General features: G+C 44.4%; 1 protein-coding gene across 1 annotated transcript in view; it reads right to left on the reverse strand.

The window, feature by feature from the left end:
- LOC124787604 (serine/threonine-protein kinase SMG1) overlaps positions 1-20583 on the reverse strand; it is a 393945-nt gene that overhangs the window by 303066 nt on the left and 70296 nt on the right. The window contains exons 3-4 of the mRNA XM_047254356.1: positions 6287-6453; positions 3132-3261 (exon numbers count right to left, since the gene is read on the reverse strand). Of these exons, the coding sequence (XP_047110312.1) occupies positions 3132-3261; positions 6287-6453 (297 nt within the window). The remainder of the gene's footprint in view (positions 1-3131; positions 3262-6286; positions 6454-20583) is intronic.

The raw sequence follows: 20583 nt of genomic DNA on the forward strand, positions 1-20583 counted from the left end.
AAGCACACTAAGTCAAGAAAAAGTGTCAAGTCATCTAGAGACACTCACAACCAAGACTGAACATACACTAGCTTTCAGAAAAATCAATTTTCAAGCTCACCCCCCCCCCCCCCCCACAAGCTCCTCTTCCGCCCAATTCTATTCAATACCTCCTCATTAGTTATGTGATCTACCCATCTACTCTTCAGCATTCTTCTGTAGTGCCACATTCCGAAAACTTCTATTCTCTTCTTGTCTAAACTATTTATTGTCCACATTTCACTTCCATACATGGCTACACTGCATACAAATGCTTTCAGAAACAACCCACTGTAGGTAAATTGAGCAAATCAGTCAGTTGTATTGAATTTGTTGTCTAGGGTGGACCTTAGGCGGCTTGTACACTGAGGTGACAAAAAACATGAGATGCCTCCCAATAACGTGTCAGATCTCCTTTTACCAGGCATAGTGCACGAACTTTATGTGGCATGGACTCAACAAGTCGCTGGAAGTCTCTTGTAGAAATATTTACCTATGCTGCCTCTGTAGCCGTACATAATTGCAGAAGTGTTGCCAGTGCAGGATTTCGTACACAAACTGACCTCTCGATTATGTCCCATAAATGTTCAAATGGGAGTCATGTCAGGCGGTCTGAATGGCCAAATCATTCACGCGAACAGTCCAGAATATACATCAAACCAATCACGAAAAACTGTGGCCCAGTGACATGATGCAGCCTAATTCATAAAAATTCCATCATTGTCTGCAAACACTTAAGTCCAGGAATGGTTGGACATAGTCTCCACATAGCCGAATATAACCATTTCCAGTCAATGACGGGTTCAGTTGGACCAGAGGACCCAGTCCATCCCATGTTAACACAGCCTACACCATTATGGAACCACCACCAGTTTGCACAGTGCCTTGTTGACAACCTGGCTCCATGGTTTTGTAGGATCTTCACCGCACACTAACACTACCATCAGCTCTTACCACAAGAAATCTGAACTCAGGTGACCAGGCCATGGTTTTCCAGTCATCTAGGGTCCAACCGATATGGTTGAGAGCCCAGGAGTAAGCCGAAAGCAATGTCTTAGTGTTAGCAAAGGCACTCGTGTCTGCCATCTGCTGGCATAGCTCATCAATGCCAAATGTCGCCGCCCTGTCCTGACAGATATGTTCATCGCACGTCCCACATTCATCTCTGCCATTTTCATGCAGTGTTGCTTGTCTATTAGCACTGACAAACCTATGCAAACGTCACTGCTCTCGGTCATTGTCTACTGAGAGAGGGAATGCCTGAAATTTAGTATCCTCAGCGCACTCCTGACACTGCAGGTCTCTGAATACTGAAATCCCTAACAATTTCTGAAATGGCATGTCCCATGCATCTAGCTCCAACTACAATTTGATGTTCAATGTCTTAACTCCTGTTGTGCAGCCATAATCGCGTCAGAAATGTTTTCATGCTAGTCACCCAAGTATAAATGACAGCACTGCCAATGCACTGCCCTTTTTTTACCTTACTTATGTGATACTATCGCCACCTTTATACGTGTGTATCACTAAAAAAAGACCTAAACTTCTCCCGAACAAGCTATGAAGGCTATCCCCCCAAGTTTTGTTACCTCAGTGTAAAAGCACCATTTGTTCATGGACAGCTCATACAAAACTCTGAGAAACCATCACTTTTGGGTACAAAAGTACCAGCTGTGGGGATGAGTACTTCTATAATTTATATTCATGGCAGATCAGTGAAATTTTTACCATATGTTCCTAAGATGATGATCTCATCAAACCTTGAAACTTTTTTTGATATCTTTAACCATTCCTGAGACCCAGCAGTTCAAAATTACTATACTTATGCATGTAATATATACTTAACATCTGTAAACGTAGTTTTTAAATGACATAGTGAACATATGCAAGGGTTCTAGGGTCATCGCAAAGGTTCTGAAGTCACCAAACTATGTTTTTAGTCAGCATGTTTTCACCAATAAAACTTTTTAATATGCAATCTCCACATAATAAGCACTTCACACCTACCCAAAGTGGTACAGCAATTACAAAAATGGGCTAAAAAAGGTCTTAACTTAAAACAGCTGCCAAAAATAATGTACAACTGGAAAGACTGAAAATTCAATAAAATATTTCTAACTAAATTTTTACTCTTACGATACAAATCATAACAGCAGAAAAATGCTCTTGTCGGAGCACAAAAAAATTCACATACATTCCTCTCCAAAAGACTAACAGGGATGTGAGGAACCAGCTGCCTCACTCTTCATTCCACCTTTCTCACCAAAATTTTTGGCTGGTGAGCATATTCATTCTATTTTGTGGTGACAGATGGTAGCAGAGGAACTGTGACAGTGGAAGAAAGAGGACACAGTGCCAGTGAGAGAGAACAAGAGGAGACCATGATGGCAAGAGAGAGAAAGTGGCAGTGAAAGACAAAGGAAGATAGATGACAACAATAGCAATGGGAGCCAAAGAGAGGATATATTGTCAGTGAGACAGAGAGGCAGTAAAAGAGAAAAAGAGATGGAGAGAGATAGCAGCAGTACAAGCAAAAGAGCAAGGAGACAGTAGAAATGAAAAATACAGATGAATGGAGACCATAGGCAGTGTTGGGGGGTCTGGACCCTCGCAGACCGGTAAACTTTAACACGTAGGTGTAGGGGAGGGAGCATTTAGGACTGAAGTCTCTTCCGCAGAATTACTGAGATGCTGATGTATGGTGGAGACAGTGGGTGTGGAAAAGAAAGACAAAAGAAGACAATGGAAGCTATGTACTGCAAATCAACGGGAGAAAAAGCAGACATTAGGAGAGAGACATACAGACGTGACAGTGAGAGGGATATGCCGATTATTATGAAGAGAGACTGGGTAAAGGGATTTAGAATGTCCTATATTAAAAAAGAGTATGAATACATTTGCAAGTTAAAAATTTTTTCATAAGGAAGGTGGAATGAGGACTGAGGCACCTGGTTCCCCACTTTTCTGTCACAGTCTTTAAAGATGAACAAATTCACATTTTTTGTGCTCCAACACAAGCATTTTTCCACTGGTATAACTTTGCTTGTGGCAGCATATTCACAATTTTTTCAAACACTCGTACGTTTGTATGTATTAGTAAATATTGTACTTACACTTGCAAAATCTTTCAATTTTAATGTCTCCGTATCCAGTTTCAGTGTCTCTAAAACAGCTTTCATTAAAAGTAATTTCACATCCTCATTTCTCTCATTCTGGTATGTTTGGAACACCCAGTCCAGATACCTACAATAAAAGAACAAATTGCATTACAGGTTACAACTGTGGAAGCTACAAAAATCTAACATGATGTTCTTCTGGACCTTCAAAAAATATTAAAAATATGAATTAAAGAAGACGTTAGGTTTTACTTTCAATGCCCAAAAGTTGGGTCCCTTACCACCTACCTTGTGATTTACCTGTTTCTTTCCAACAATATAGACTCCTAAAAGCCATTCTAAGTTCCTTTCAGAAATAGACATAAAACTATTAAGAGGAAGATTCAGATGGCCCAGAATATGGATAACACAGGAATTTATCTACCAGTTGCGATCATCATGAGAGTTACACACATGGACATCTAATGCATTTGAAAGAAATGTTAATTTATGTAGGTTGTTGAATATATACTTCGTGTCTGCAATTTTCAGTCAATATACCGAGTGATCAAAAAGTCAGTATAAATTTGAAAACTGAATAAATCACGGAATAATGTAGATAGAGAGGTACAAATTAACACACATGCTTGGAATGACATGGGGTTTTATTAGAACCAAAAAAATACAAAAGTTCAAAAAATGTCCGACAGATGGCGCTTCAGCTGATAAGAATAGCAATAATTAGCATAACAAAGTAAGACAAAGCAAAGATGATGTTCTTTACAGGAAATGATCAATATGTCCACCATCATTCCTCAACAATAGCTGTAGTCGAGGAATAATGTTGTGAAGAGCACTGTAAAGTGTGTCTGGAGTTGAGGCATTGGCGTCAGATGTTGTCTTTCAGCATCCCTAGAGATGTCAATCGATCACAATATACTTGTGACTTCAGGTAACCCCAAAGCCAATAATGGCACAGACTGAGGTCTGGGGACCTGGGAGGCCAAGCATGATGAAAGTGGCGGCTGAGCACACGATCACCACCAAATGACGAGCACAAGAGATCTTTCACACGTCTAGCAATATGGGGTGGAACACCAACCAGCATAAACATCATACATTCCAGCAGGTGTTTATCAGCCAGGCTGGGGATGATGCGATTCTGTAACATATCAGCGTACCTCTCACCTGTAATGGTAGCAGTTACAAAACCAGAATCACGCATTTCCTCGAAGAAAAAAGGACAAATAACGGTAGATGTGGTAAATCCAACCCATACCGTGACTTTCTCGTCGTGCAATGGAGTTTCCACGAAAGTTCTAGGATTTTCGGTAGCCCAAATTCTGCAGCTGTGGGTGTTGACAGACCCTCAGAGCGTGAATGAGTTTCGTCGGTCCACAACACCAATCGCCATATTTTGAAACGCCCACATCGCAAATGCCCTCCGTTTCACTAAATCGCCAGGTAACAGTTCATGATGCTGATGGATTTTGTACGGATAACTTCGGAGGGTACACCTAAGTGCCAACCAAACAGTAGTGTACGTCCGCAGCTCGTGGTCTTGCGGTAGCGTTCTCGCTACCCGCGCACGGGGTCCCGGGTTCGATTCCCGGCGGGGTCAGGGATTTTCTCTGCCTCGTGATGACTGGGTGTTGTGTGTTCCTCATCATTTCATCATCATTGACTCTCAAGTCGCCGAAGTGGCGTCAACTAAAAAGGACTTGCAATACGGCGCCCGAACTTCCCCGCAAGGGGCCTCCCGGCCAACAGTGCCATATGATCATTTCATTTCATTTCATTTCAGTAGTGTATGGAATGTCGATGCAACGTGTGACTGCACAAGTGCTGACTTCCCCGTGCATAGACGAACCCGCTACAGTCTCCATTTCCTCCTGAACTGTCTTAGAGGCATTACGCCATGTGCTCGGTCGGCCACTATGGGGTCTATCGTCTAAACAACCTGTGGCTTCGAACTTCGAAATCACTCTCGCTACAGCTGCACTTGTCAACGGACCTTTACCTGTTCAAAGCCCCTTCCTATGGCGATAGGATCATAACGCTGATCTAGCACATTCCCCATTCTGATAATACAGCTTCACTAAAAGCGCCTTTTCAGGTAACGTCAACATGCTGCGATTGCTGGCGCATCTGATTCTCTCTCTCATTACAGCTCCTTTTATACACGATTGTCATGTGCAGTCACTGACGTTTTCTGTCCAGCACCATGTGTCTAACATTTTGTGAACTTTGTTTTTTTTTTCTTTTTTTTTGTTCTAAAAAAACCCCACGTCATTCCAGGCATGTGCGTCAATTTTTACCTCTCTATCTACATTATTCCATGGTTTATTAAGTTTTCAAATTTATACTGACTTTTTGATAACCCGGTACATATACAGAGTTGCCTCACTGAGGTTATTACAAATGAAGGAAATAAGGTGGATTAGAGCTCAATACAAGATTAGCAGTGACATCATTAGGCACAGGAATAAAACCCAAACAGGAAAAGAAAGGGTGAAAATCTAAGATTGCCAAGGAATTAAAAAAATTTTAATCACCCAGACCAATGACTAAGTGTGTGTTCTAATAACTGAGCTCAATTTACAGATATAAGTCGCTTCATTTTGCCAACGGTATTCCATCTCCCTCACACTGGTGGTCACCAACACACTCCAGCACATGTTAAGCCCACCAATAAACAACAGTACTGTCACTTCAACAGTTGCCATTCTTCTGATGGTCTTTAAATTTAACATAACGTTTTGAAGCTGATTTGCAATGCAGATACAACGATATCCCATTACACACAAGCTTATTTCACAAGTCAACTTCCCGTGCACCTTTTAAACAAGACCACAACTACTGACTCAACTAAATAATAATAATAATAATAATAATAATAATAATAATAATATAAAATACATATGTTCGCATCACCACAAAATACAAAATTGTCTTTTGAGTGGGCTGATTGGAAAAAGTGATGCTCTGCCTGTAATTTTAATCTATAAGGTAGTTTAAGAATAGTGCACAGTCCACTACAGAATGAAACGGTCATTCTGAAATTAGCATTTGTCTCACAATCTGGCATGTACAAGCTCATTTTATTTGATTTTTAAAAACAACTGTTTACTATATTGTTGTTCAAAAACACTTTTACCGTATGTTTCACAAACCTTTTAAAATCTTGGTCTAGCACATAACCAACACGGCCTAGGCACTTTGCTGCATGAAGTTTTGCCTCTGATCCTGGTCCACTGTGCAGTGTGTCCAACAGTGACTCCATGATCAAGTCAAGAGATCGGCGAATATATCTCCCATTTTCAGGTGCCATCAAGGACTCCTAAACAATAAAAGAATAATTATAAGTTCATTTTTCAGTTCATTAAAATCGATCAAGTTTTCAAATATGTAAAATACTTTTGGTAATAAAACCTAAACATTTGCACACTGATGAAATAGTTATTAAAGTTGTTAAATTCTGAGGTCTTACAGTGAAATTTTTGAACTGTCATCAGAAGGCATCATGTTAGCACTGAAATATACTTCCAACTACTGTTTGTAACTGAGTGGGTGCTTCTTTAAGAAATCTCACTTGTTGTCAATACAAAAGTCCAGTGTTGTTGAGAGTTTATCAGGCATCACAGATAATAAACTAAAGTACATCTACAAACATGGAGCTCAGTAGAAATAAATTATTTTGTTACCTTCCTATATACACTGTAACACCGAAAGATAGAAGAAGAAGAAGAAGAAAGAAGAAGAAGAAAGAAGAAAGAAGAAGAAGAAGAAGAGATGAGATGAGAGAAAGCAATAAAGACAGAAAGAAAGAAATGTACACCATAGATTGGGCAACAAGTAAAGCACAGTTAATGGATTCAAGAATGTTCTACTAAAGCTTGAATCAATGAATGTAACCTGAGTAAATTTGTAAGTAAACTGAAGCAGACTCTTGTCTAAGTACATCGGCACAAATGCAGACTTAATAAAAAATGAGACCTCACACAGCACATTCTCGAAAACTAAATATGTGATCAACGAGATAGCAAACAATTTGGTATTTCTACACACTGAACCCAATCTTAAGATTCTAGGTCTGTTGGAGCTAATGGAAATATACCACCATAAAATCACAAAGCCTGAATCGATGTGAAATGAATGGGCAGCTCTTGCTAGCCATAGTTATTGTAATAATAATAACAACTTGTCTTAAATTTATTATCTTACACATGTCTGTCTATTTTGCAATTCTGATATCTGATACTATGTAATAAATACCTTTAGTCGGTCGCATATCATACTGTATCTGTGAAGCGTTTTGAGGTATACAAATAAAGAGTTTATTTTGGGTGATGTGCAATTGTGGAATAGTTAAATCAAAGTTTGATCACATTACAGCGTCAGAAATATTCCTCCTGGATCTTCTGGTAAGTTTTTCACCACTTTCCATCGTATTTTCCATTTTCTGCCTCACAAATTTCAAAATTTAACATCTAGTTATCTCACAACAGGAACATATGTTTCACATCACATTGCTAAAGAACATATGTAAATAGCGTATTAAACAATTGGCACCTAATGCTGGACCCCACAACAAGGTCCAGTATGCAAAATGTGATTTAATAAAACATGAAATTTTCTGACACAAAGTTTTGTTATCCATAGTTCCTCTCATTACTTATATTTTTCTTGTTCGTTGGGAACTGTACCTGTTGTAGTACTCTACAACATAACAGTCATGACCTCAGTGCCTTTTTCACCATCTGGATTCTTCCTCAAACACCACGTTCTCAGAACTCCGCATGTGGGAATAGCACTACAACGCGTCCTTGGTTCTTGGCACCCACCTAGCCTCAATTTACGTTCATTCCTTCCATCTCAGCACTTATTCACTGTAACTACTCCTTTCTTCACTCCATTTTAGTTTCCTACGTCTTTCATTTTCTGACTTGTCTATTTTTCGCTGTCGCCCCCTCCCAACTCTGTAACATACAATGCACTTAGCTTTTCACTCTTATTAACTTGTGCACGGCGTTTTAGTAGTAATATCTGTCTTGCATATTACCCTGTCTACTATCTTTAAGCTTTCAGGTTTTCAAATCTTGTCCAGTCAGTCCCCAACAATCAGTCTTTCCTTCTCATCCCATCCGGTAAGTCTCCCCCAACCTGCAGTTGTGAGTACTGTACTGTGCCCCTTTCCCTAAACCTCTCCAGTCCTTTTCCTCCATCCCTCTTAATCCCCTTTCAACTCTTCTGCCAGACGGAGAAGCCAGTGGCTCCAAAAGCTTGAAAACGTTAAATCCTTTTGTGAATGTGTGTTCCCCTGCTGTCGCGTGATGAGTAGATTTTTTATCTATCCATTTACATTATATTGTCAATAATTTATTATTTTTGTTGTTATATTTCAGTATCTTTAGATAAATTTTTGGCTCCCTGGCGCCCACAGATAACAGAAAGTCACACAGATGAACAATAGGCGGAATTGAAGTTTTAGGGCCTTGGGTTAGATCCAGCCAAACCTACAGCCTAAGTAAACACCAAGCAGTGGTGCGTGAAACAATTCCGTGGATGCAGTCAGCTGGGGGGAGATAAAGACCTCTACAAAGGACCTCCTGCATAATTACAATTTGGTGTCTTGCCTTAGGCCAAGTATTAGGGGTCACAACTCCTGGAGATGGTGAAGAGTCAGAGCAGGAGTGGTTAGGAAATTGGTAGACAATGGAGAAATAATTGAGTAGAAGTTGGAGATGCCGAAACTGCAAGAGTGAGAGCCCAGACTACACTACAAGAATTTACTCAACTCATTCAGAAACCCCGGTGGTCAGCTTTATGCCACAGTGGTGAAATGGATCTACTAGTCACAATGTTGAGGGGTGCCGCTGAACCGTATACCTGGCATCAATAGTCCAATCCTGCTAAAACGAGAGCCCTATAAAAGAATAATACAATGAAGTTATCCTCACACCAAGAGGAATGACAAATTTCAGTGCATTCAGTTTCAGCTGCACATTAATTTCAGCAGACGTGTGGGGCAGTCAGGGCAGTTTATTATTGAAATGTGTGTGTGTGTGTGTGTGTGTGTGTGTGTGTGTGTGTGTGTGTGTCTGATGGTTACCCAACGGCGAGGTCATCAGTGCCCTTACACTTATGAAAAACGAATGTGAAGATGAACTAAATGTGTTGTACACGCATGCACTCGAAATGACCACACAGCCACTCTGTATCACATGCACTAAAACCAATTAGGAGGGAAGACAGCTAATCAAGAAATTAAAACCTAGAGAAAACAAAACACAGAAGAACTAAAAGAAAATCACAGGGAAATGTGACTGGCTGACTACTTACAAAAAAACTAGGGTGAGTGAGACACCCTTCAGAACATCTCTGTAAAATCTTGTTAAAAACATTGGACAATTCACAAAACTTTAAAACCCTAACCACATTACATAAAATAAACGGCAAATCTGCCACACTCCACTGCTCGGCAAATAAAATGCAATCCAATAAAATGTGGCACACTGTTATCTGTACGCAACAAGCACCACACATTTGAGAGTCCTCCCACCGGAGTAAGAATCCATGTGTCTTAGGGCTGTGGCCTATGCAAAGACGAGCAAGAAAGACCTCATCCTGCCAATGGGACTGGAAGGAAATACCCCACGGCAGAGTTGTGGGGTTGACGACACGGAGCTTGTTATCGGTCACTGCCACCCACTCATCTTCCCATCAACACATGACTTTGTACCTCAACAGCAAGGTGATAGCTTGCAGGGAGATAGCAAACTGAAATACCAGAGGATCACAATATGCCCCAAATGGCATCATGGCTCGTGGACGGTTGGAAAAAAGGCGTTTCAGAGGTGGACAAGCAACAGTACAATGTGCAGGTGAAGTTTGAGCTGCAAGGAACTTACACACCTGATGGATCATGAGGAGTTTGCACTGGATGCTAATTAGCGGTTCCCCCGCCTCAGCACAGATGCTAGGTATGGGACTGGTCTGATAAGCACCCGTGGCCAGCTGAATCCCCTCACGATAGTGTCAATTATCCGCAAGTAAGGGGGCCTCACTGACCCATGCACTGTGCAACCATAGTCCAGCTGCAAATGCAAAACGCCAGATAAAACTGAAGGAGATGCACCCTGTCCACTCACCGAGACCTGTCGCTAAGGCACTTTATGATGTTCAGTGCTTCAGGGTTCTGGCTTTCAGGTCTTGCAAGTGTGGTAACCACAGCAATTGGGAGTCAAAAATGAGACCCAGAAACTGCACTGTCTCTCTAAAATGTAGAATGGTGTCCCCCATATTCAAAGGCAGGCAAATTAAAAAGATGACAAGAATGATTAAAATGAAAACACACACACACACACACACACACACACACACACACACACACACACACACACACACACACAAAGCGCAAAATCTGTCTACAAATGATGAGCACTGTACAGGACTCCTTACCACAGATGTGGTATTGTTGATGGCTATGGAAAAGGGGGTAACACTTAAAACACTGTCCTGAGGAACACCATTCTCCTGTTCAAATTGATCAGACAGCATGTTACCAACTCGGGTCCTAGAAAACCGGTGAGACAGAAAAGACCGTAAGAAGATGGGGAGGCGGCCACGAAAGACCCACTGATGCAGTTGAACGGGAATACAGTGTCTCCAAGTAGTATCATATGTCTTACTTATACTGAAGAATATTCTGACACAGTGATGCTTACGGAGGAAAGCCTGCTGCATAGCTGCCTCTAGGAGGATCAGAGAGTTGACAGTGGACCGAAATCTTCAGAATCGACACTGCGAGTGGCTAAGGAGTTGCCCGATCTCTAACAGCCAGACCAGATGAAGGTTAACCATTCACTCCAGGGCCTTTCCTACAAAGCTCATGAAAGTGATACTCTGATAACTACTGGGACATGTGCAATCCTTTCCTGGTTTGAGGAGAGGGATCAGAATTGTTTCCCTTTACAAATTGGGAAAGTTGCCTGTCTGTCATATCAGATTAAAACATTCGAGCAGGATTTCCTTTGATGCCGCTGGCAAATGCTGAAAAATGCAGTACCAGATTTGGTCACGACTGTGTCACAGATCTCAGTCAGTGCTGATTCAAGCTCCCACATGGAGAAAGGGGAGTTGTAGGCCTCAGAACTGTTGGACCTGACGTCCAACTTTTCCCTCTCTATAGACACACGATAGCGATGGAACGCCAGATCCTGGCATGAATTGGCAGTAGTTCGTACATAATGTTCGGCCAGCATCTGAGCAATATATCTGAGTGTTGTTTGGAGGCACTCCTGTTTCAGCACTGCTGCTGTCGGTAAACAGCTATGTTTACCAGAAACCCTCTGGATGGCTTCCCATACTTTTACAGACCAACTGAAATGACTGACTGAGTCAAGTAACACTTGCCATGACCTTTCCTTACTCCCCCTATTATTGAAGAGTAGGCCGGGAAAGTGGGATTGTAAAATTACTTCAGAGTGTTTCATTCCTAGAAAATGTCCTGGACCTGGGTAGAACGTGCTGTGATGACAAAAATGGATGACCTGTAATTTAGTGCAGAAGAAATAAAAGCCAAGGTCGTAGACCTGCCCAAGATGTCTACGAGGTCATCGGTCCCTTGTTCCTAATAAAGCAATGCCGCAAGTGTGAGAATAAAATAAGACCAGACATATAACACAAAACAAAAAGAAAGGAAAAACCACAAGAACGATGGAAAGGCAACTAACACTAAAAGGAACAAAAGAGAACTACAGAGAGATACAAGAAACAGTTAGAAGAGAGAAAAACAAGGAAGCAGATTACAGTAGCTGGCTAACCACGAAAATAAAAAGGAAAAGCCAGCCACCCTGCAACACATTAAAACCCTCACCCTAAAAGGACTAGGGTGGAGGACACAGAGGGACAAAGGACAGGCACTAAAACTCACATCGAATGATAAAACCCACCCTCATGGACCAAACGTAAAACCAAATCAGCCAATGAGGCATTGTCTGCTAAAATCAATTGTAACGAGTCCGGCAACCGAAGATGAAGTCGCAGGGCAGCCAAAGAAGGACACAGCAGAAGAATATAGGCCACTGTCAACCGCGCGCCACACTGACACTCAGGTGGGTCTTCACAGCGCAGGATGTAGCCGTGGGTCGCCCACGCATGGCCAATGCGGAGCCTGCAGAAAACCACAGAGTCCCTGCGAGACGCTCTCATCGAGGACTTCCAGACATTTGTGGTCCCCTTAATGGCTCGCTGTTTGTTGTGAGTACTGCGATTTTGCCATTCCATCTCCAAAGCTGAAAAACCTTGCAGTGTAATAACGAATGGGTCAGTTGGGGGGGGGGGGATGCCCATTGCCAGAAGTGATTTCCATGTAGCCTGTTTGGCCAGCCTCTCAGCAAGTTCATTTCCTGGGATTCCGATATGACCAGGGGTCCAACGAACACCACTAAACGAATGGACCATTCCAGGCCATAGATGGACTCCCGGATGGACACTACCAAAGGATGACGAGGGTAGCACACGTCGGTAGTTTTCAGGCTGCTCAAGGAGTCAGTACATAAAAGAAGAGACTCCCCAGCGCATGAACAGAGATACTGAAGTGCACGAGAAATGGCCACCAGCTCTGCATTGAATACAATGCAACCATCGGGTAATGAATGCTGTTCAATATGGCCGCTGTGAATGTAGGCAAAGCCAACGCGACCATCACCCATCGAGCCGTCAGTGTAAACCCCTTCAGAGCTCCGGAACATGTCAAGAATCAAGAGGAAATGACAGCGGAGAGCCGCAGAGTTAATGGAGTCCTTAGGGCCACGTGAAAGGTACACACGAAGCTGCAGCCAAGGCGTACACCATGGAGGCATAAGAGAATGGTGTAATACCTCTTTATATTCTACTAATTATCCCTGCACAATTCTATGAGTGAATTACGTTTCCTAATTGACCATCTATATACTCACAGAATCGATGCGAAAAGTAGTACAGTACTATTACTATTCCATGAGTGCATAATTACTCTTTGTAATATTCTCTCTGGTGTGTGTTGAGAGGACTTCTAGGATTTTCTCCATGCCGAACAGCCGGATTGAATAATTGTAGTAATAATTGTAGTTTTGCTATCGAGATTACTGGAAGAAAGAGATTGGAAATATATTGTATGCTAATCAAGAGAATATATACTGAGCATTTACATAGAAGGTCTGTAAGGAATTTTACTATATATGTATTCTCTAATTGGAAATTTGCACGGATGTGTAGTTTCGTTGGTAATCAGAAGGGAACTTCCGATGAATTGGAAACGAACCTGCAATTATTAGATCCAAGAGCTCCATCATTTCATCAGATAATTAAACTTTATCAAAGCACACTTTCCGCTTGATCTGAGGTTTCCCGACTGACTACGTAACACAAGAAACCCAAGACATTTTATTTACACAGGATTGCAGATCGCTTTGAATCATCGAGACTGCGGACAAGGAGAGTCATCGTCCGATTCTGTCAAACAAGTAAAGCTTAATTATAACTTTCTTGAGCGACTGTGATATGGCTGCTTATGAATGAGATCATTAAGAAAATACTAATAACTAAATTTCCACCTCACCAGCAACCAGGAAAAATACAAATATTAATTAAAATTATAATGGACTGCAAGTAGAGGTGGTAAAGGGAAGGACTCCAGTTCAGAAGAAGGGACCCCACGCAAACCGCAATCATTAACCCCAAACTACACCACCGATGGGGGAGATGGACTGCCGCGGGTGGGGAAAGGAGACTGTAATTCATATGCTCAGGGGAACTACGAATGTGTGCTGCGTAACTGGCGAGCAGTTGTGCATGTCCGATCTGCAATGGATGGACACCAGCCTCCACTGGTACGCTGGTCACTTATCCTAAAAGCTCCTGTCGCTAGTCGAACCCCGCAGTGGTGCACAGGGTCAAGTAAATGCAATGCTGAAGGCACTGCCGAACCATAAACCACACTCTCATAGTCAATTTGGGATTGGACAAGAGCTCCGTAGAGGCGCAGCAGCATAGAGCCATTCGCAACCCAATTGGTGTTGCTCAGGCACGGAGGGCATTGGGATGCTGCCAGCACTTCTGCTTAAGCTGACGAAGATGAAGGAGCCAAGTCAATCGAGCGTCAAAAACCAATCCTAAGAAGCGGAATGTCTCCACTACAGTGAGTGGATCGTCATTAAGGTAAAGTTCTGATTCCAGATCAACGGTATGATGCCGACAGAAGTGCATGACACACGACTTTGCGGCTGAAAACTGAAAGCCGTGGGCTAGAGCCCATGACTGCGCCTTGTGGATGGCTCCCTGTAGGCGCCACTCAGCAACACCAGTACTGGAGCAGCAGTACGAAATGCAGAAGTCGTCTGCATACAGAGAAGGTGAGACAGAGGGCCCGACAGCTGCTGTTAGACCATTAACGGCCACTAAAAATAGATAGACACTTAATACAGAGCCCTGCGGGACTCCATGCTCCTGGATACGGATGGAACTATGGGAGGCATCAACTTGGACACGTAAAGTATGGAGTGACAAGAAGTTTTGGCTAAAAATCGGGAGCAGGACCCGGAGACCCCACTCACACAATGTGACAAGGATACGATGTCGCCAGGTCGTGTCGTATGCTGAAAGTACGTCAAAAAAGACGGCAACCAGGTGTTGCCATCTGGAAAAGGCTGTTCGGATGGCAGACTTCATGGACACAAGATTATCAGTGATAGAGTGACCCTTGCGGAAGCGACCCTGACATGGAACCAGCAGGCCACGTGTCTGCAGGACCCAACCCAACCGCCGACATACCATACGTTACAGCAGCTTACAAAGAACATTGGTGAGGCTGATGGGCCGATAGCTTTCCACATCATGCAGGTTTTTACAGGGTTTGAGCACCGGAATGATTGTGCTCTCCTGCCATTGCGATGGAAAGACACCATCGCACCAGACCTGGTTGACTGGGAAGACATGGAACATTCAATGAGGCAGTTTACACCTCAGAGTCACCTGCTGCCACTAACTTATTGCCTGATCAGTCTATATCCCATCCTGGGACGGAGGATGAGCATGAAGCCCTACTACCAGCTGCTTCTGGACTCTTCAGCCACTGGTGGGTGTCATCTTTCCCACTAGCAGAAACCTGAGAAGGGAGTGACCCAAGGGACCCCTTCCTAGTGGGAAAAGCCGAAGAAGACTTACGCTTCTCTGGTTTAGAAGTGGGGAAGGATGTCCTTGATGGTTTGGGAGCGGAGAGGAGGGGGGGGGGGGGGGGGGGGGCGTTGCTCCTGAAGTACATGGTGCAGGATCAACAGGGAGGGAAATGCCACCCACCATCAAGGGGGCAGGTGTAGTCTTCCTGAGAGGTGACTTGGGTTGGTGGAGCTGGTGGTGTCAGAACTGTTGTAGTGGGGGCATAAGACGATGTCATACGCACAGGATGCAGGCGTTCAAATTCTCTCTTAGCCTCAGTGTAGATCAGTTGGTCCAGGGTCTTTTACTCATGATTTTCCTTTCTTTCTGGAGAATCCTGCAATCTGGCAAGCAAGGCAAATAGTCCAGAATGAGATTTTCACTCTGCAGCAGAGTGTGCGCTGATACGAAACTTCCTGGCAGATTAAAACTGTGTGCCCGACCGAGACTCGAACTCGGGACCTTTGCCTTTCGCAGGCAAGTGCTCTACCATCTGAGCTACTGAAGCACGACTCACGCCCGGTCCTCACAGCTTTACTTCTGCCAGTATCTTGTCTCCTACCTTCCAAACTTTACAGAAGCTCTCCTGCGAAACTTGCACAACTAGCACTCTGCAGAGTGAACACTTTGAGAATCTTCGTACTCCGACAGACCACCTTCTTTATTTTGAAGGCCCATAAAATTTTAAAAAATGAGAATAACTTATTTTACTCAGTGATTACTCCCATTTAAATCATAGCCCGTAACACAGACATCTTAATAAAATTTATTAAAAAAATAATTAAAATAATCATAATGTCGGGGGGGGGGGGGAACCCACACACCACGTCATCAACAGTTTTTCATGGAGTATGTATTGACTTCCGATGGAACACCAGTGTTCCACCTAACACAGTATGAGAAACACAATTCTAATCTGACCATGCAGTCAGTTTTGGACTAACCCTCCTGGAAATCACAATAGTAGATGGATAAAAGGTCCTTTAACTCAGTAGTTAAGACCAGCACAATCGCCTGGTCACCATTATCTCGAATAATTTTGTTGGCACACAAGTAAAACTTGATTGGTCGGCAGCTCTCAATGGGGGAGAATGATACCATTCTGGCACTGTTAGGGAAATTCATCTCACAGCTTGACATGATAAAAAAGCTCTGTGACTAATTTTCTCTGATCCACATTCATATTCAGATGTTGGATCATTTAATTACAGATCAAATCTGGGCCTCAGGCTGTGTTGTGGGGTGAATTGACAGCATAAAGCTGTTCCAATTATACAATTGTTTGTTATTTGGCTCTGAACAGTGTATGAGAAAGGATGAGAAGGTATTATCCATCCACTGTTTACATGCTTGGAAAGTGAGAGAGTAAGAAGCAGTTGCAAAATGTTCTGCGAGGACACTTGGAATGGTGCGAATACCATCATGAAGCTGAAGGTTGGGTGTATCGTTAGGCCATGGGTGGTCAAGTAATCCGTGGACAGCGATACACGTACAGCTCCCTATACTCAGTCTTAAGATGCTTGACTAAAACAGAACCCTTGCATGCAGCTATTTGAAGATTATGTGACTGGTCATTGACAAGTTAGTTAGTTTTTTTTTTTTTTTTTTTTGCGCACAACTTAAACGGTCATTAGCGCCCAGACTACGTTAGGAATGCACCGCGAGGCACAAGTTTGAAACAGCAACTAAAAGGGAAAACACGATAAAAGATCGACAGGCATAGGATTAAAAAAACAGCATAATCAAATGTCCTTAGACAGGTTGGTCAAGTTGATAAAACGAAGAACGCGAGCAGCTGCTCCTGGGTCATCCACTAAAATGGCATCAAGAGTACATAGCAGGCCAAGATCAAGACGCAGTGTAGTAAAATCCGGACAGGACGTTAAAATGTGGCGGACCATCAGCAATTGCCCACATGGGCAGAACGGCGCCGGCGCAGCCGTCAGCAGATGGCGATGGCTGAACCGGCAGTGTCCAATTCGTAACCGGGCCAAAACTACCTCCTCCCGCCGAGAGGGGTGTGAGGATGACATCCAAGCCACGGGAAGAGGTTTCAAGGCCCGAAGCTTGTTGTCCGTAAGTGCAGCCCAATCGGCACACCACAGCGATAAAATGCGCCGACAAATGACCCTGCTACAATCTGATGAAGGGACACAACAAGAAGCTGTCCAAGGCTGGAGGACCGCAGCCTTGGCCGCGGCATCTGCAGCTTCGTTCCCAGGGATACCAACATGGCCAGGAACCCACATCAAGCTAACCGGAGAACCGTCGTCCACCAGCTGCTGGAGAGAGCGTTGGATCTGGTGCACGAAAGGGTGAACCAGATACGAATCACTGAGGCTCTGGATGGCGCTCAGGGAATCTGAGCAGATGACATAAGCATAATGTCGGTGGCGGCAGATATAAAGAACAGCCTGGTAGAGGGCAAGGAGCTCAGCTGTGAAGACCGAATAATGGCCATGGAGCCAGTATTTGAAACTTTGTGCCCCGACAATAAAAGAACAACCGACCCCGTCATTGGCCCTAGAGCCATCTGTATAAATGAATGTCATATTAATGAACTTCGAACGAAGTTCAACAAAACGGGAGTGGTATACCGAACCGGGGGTAACCTCCTTTGGGAGCGAGCTGAGGTCAAGGTGAACGCGAACCTGAGCCTGGAGCCAAGGTGGCATGTGGCTCTCACCCACTCTAAAGGTTGCAGGGAGTGAAAAATCAAGGTGTTGAAGGAGGCGACGAAAGCGAACTCCAGGGGGTGGCAGGGCAGAGACATACAACCCGTATTGACAATCGAGAGAGTTGTCAAAAAAGGAACGATGAGACGGGTGGTCGGGCATTGACAGTAGCCGACAAGCATACCGACAAAGCAGTATATCGCACTGGTAGGGCAGTGGCAATTCACCAGTTTCAGCATGAAGACTCTCGACGGGACTAGTATAAAATGCTCCGATCGCATGACGTAAACCCCGATGTTGTATGGAGTTGTGGCGGCGCAAGATGGACGGCCGTGCAGAGGAGTATACGAAGCTCCCATAATCCAGCTTTGAGCGGACGATCGACCGATATAGGCGAAGTAGGACGGTTCGATACGCTCCCCATGACATACCACTGAGAACACGGGTACAACGGGCAGCCAAATAAGACACATGTGGAGACCAGCTAAGTTTCCTGTCAAATGTAGACCTAAAAATTTTGTTGTCTCCACGAATGGGAGAGCAATGGGACCGAGTTGTAAGGACGGTGGGAGAAACTCTTTGTAGCGCCAGAAGTTAATACAGACCGTCTTCTCGGCAGAAAAACGGAAGCCATTGGCGACACTCCAGGAGTAAAGATGGTCAAGAGAACGCTGAAGACAGCGCTCCAGGAAACATGTACGCTGCGCGCTGCAATAGATGGTAAAATCGTCCACAAAAAGGGAGCCTGATACATCAGCTGGGAGGCAATCCATTATTGGATTGATCGCTATGGCGAAGAGAGCGACGCTCAAAACTGAGCCCTGTGGCACCCCATTCTCCTGGCGAAAGGTGTCCGACAGGACAGAACCCACGCGTACCCTGAACTGTCGATCCATTAAAAAGGAACGAATAAAATGAGGGAGGCGACCACGAAGGCCCCATGTATGCATGGTGCGGAGAATGCCCGCCCTCCAACAGATGTCGTAAGCCTTCTCCAAATCAAAGAACACAGCCGCGGTCAGGCGCTTCCGCAAGAAGATATTCATAATGAAGGTCGACAAGGTAACTAGTTGGTCAACAGCAGAGCGGTGCCTACGAAATCCACATTGTACATCGGTAAGTAGGCGTCGAGATTCGAGCAGCCAAACCAAACGAGAGTTTCCAGAATGAGATTTTCACTCTGCAGCGGAGTGTGCGCTGATATGAAACTTCCTGGCAGATTAAAACTGTGTGCCCGACCGAGACTCGAACTCGGGACCTTTGCCTTTCGCGAGCAAGTGCTCTACCAACTGAGCTACCGAAGCACGACTCACGCCCGGTACTCACAACTTTACTTCTGCCAGTACCTCGCCTCCTACCTTCCAAACTTTACAGAAGCTCTCCTGCGAACCTTGCAGAACTAGCACTCCTGAAAGAAAGATCCTTCTTGAAGGCCCGTGCATCTGACTTCTGGGTCTTCGTCTTGGCAGAAGCTGATGAAGGTGCTTGTGTTGGAGAGGTGACGGGAGGAAGAGGAGACGTCGACTGTGTGGTCTTAGCACTGGCCGAACAGACAACCATGGTGCTGAGGGTCGGATCGCATGTCTGCGTCGCCGCCTCCCTGGTAGTCCAAGGAGAGGCGAGGACAGTACTGTATTTTCCCGGTGGAGGAGCGTGGGCTTCCTACTAGCAAATAGCTTGCAAGCAGCCGAGGTGGACACTTTCTCTTTGACCCGAATTTCTTGGATACAGCGTTCTTCCTTGTAGATGGGACAGTTGCGGGAGGACGCTGCAGTGTCACCCTGACAGTTCACACAACGAGGAGACGGAGGTGGACAGTCACCCTCATGGGCATCCCTGCCACAAGTGACACATTTAGCCGCATTGGAACAAGACTGGCGAGTGTGATTAAAACGCTGACACTGGTAGCAGCGCGTAGGTGTCGGGACATAGGGGCGAACAGAAATAACCTCGTAGCCCGCTTTGATACGCGACGGCAGCTGAACACTATCAAAGGTCAAGAAAAGTGTCCAGGTCGGTACACGGTCATTGTTGACCTTTTTCATGACCCTATGGACAGCCGTCACGGCCTGCTCAGCGAGGAAAGACTGAATCTCCTCGTCAGTAAATCCGTCGCGTGATCGAGTATATACCACACCACGAGACGAATTCAAAGTGCGGTGAGCCTCCACCTGGACAGGGAACGTGTACAGGAGTGTGACCCGAAGCAGTTTTTGTGCCTGAAAGGCGCTCTCAGTTTCTAGTAACAAGGTACCATTACGCAACCTGGTACACGACTTGACAGATCCGGTTATGGCATCTACGCCCTTCTGGATAACGAAAGGGTTGACAGAGGAAAAATCCTTGCCGTCCTCAGATCGAGAAACTACGAGGAACTGTGGGGCAGGCGGTAGTAATTTTGTCACTGGTGGCTGATCAAGTTTCCGTTTATGGGCAGAAGTCGAGAGAGAAGAAGAGAAATCCATTGCTGAGGAATCCCCCATGATTGCCAGCGTCTCCGATGGCGCGCTCCTTCCTTGTGGGGACCCTCTCAGAGGGCACTCCCGCCTTAGGTGAATGTTTACACCTCAGGTCACACCTCCCGAGAAACAGACGGA

This window comes from Schistocerca piceifrons, chromosome 3 (assembly GCF_021461385.2).
Source record: "Schistocerca piceifrons isolate TAMUIC-IGC-003096 chromosome 3, iqSchPice1.1, whole genome shotgun sequence".
Taxonomy (NCBI): domain Eukaryota; kingdom Metazoa; phylum Arthropoda; class Insecta; order Orthoptera; family Acrididae; genus Schistocerca; species Schistocerca piceifrons.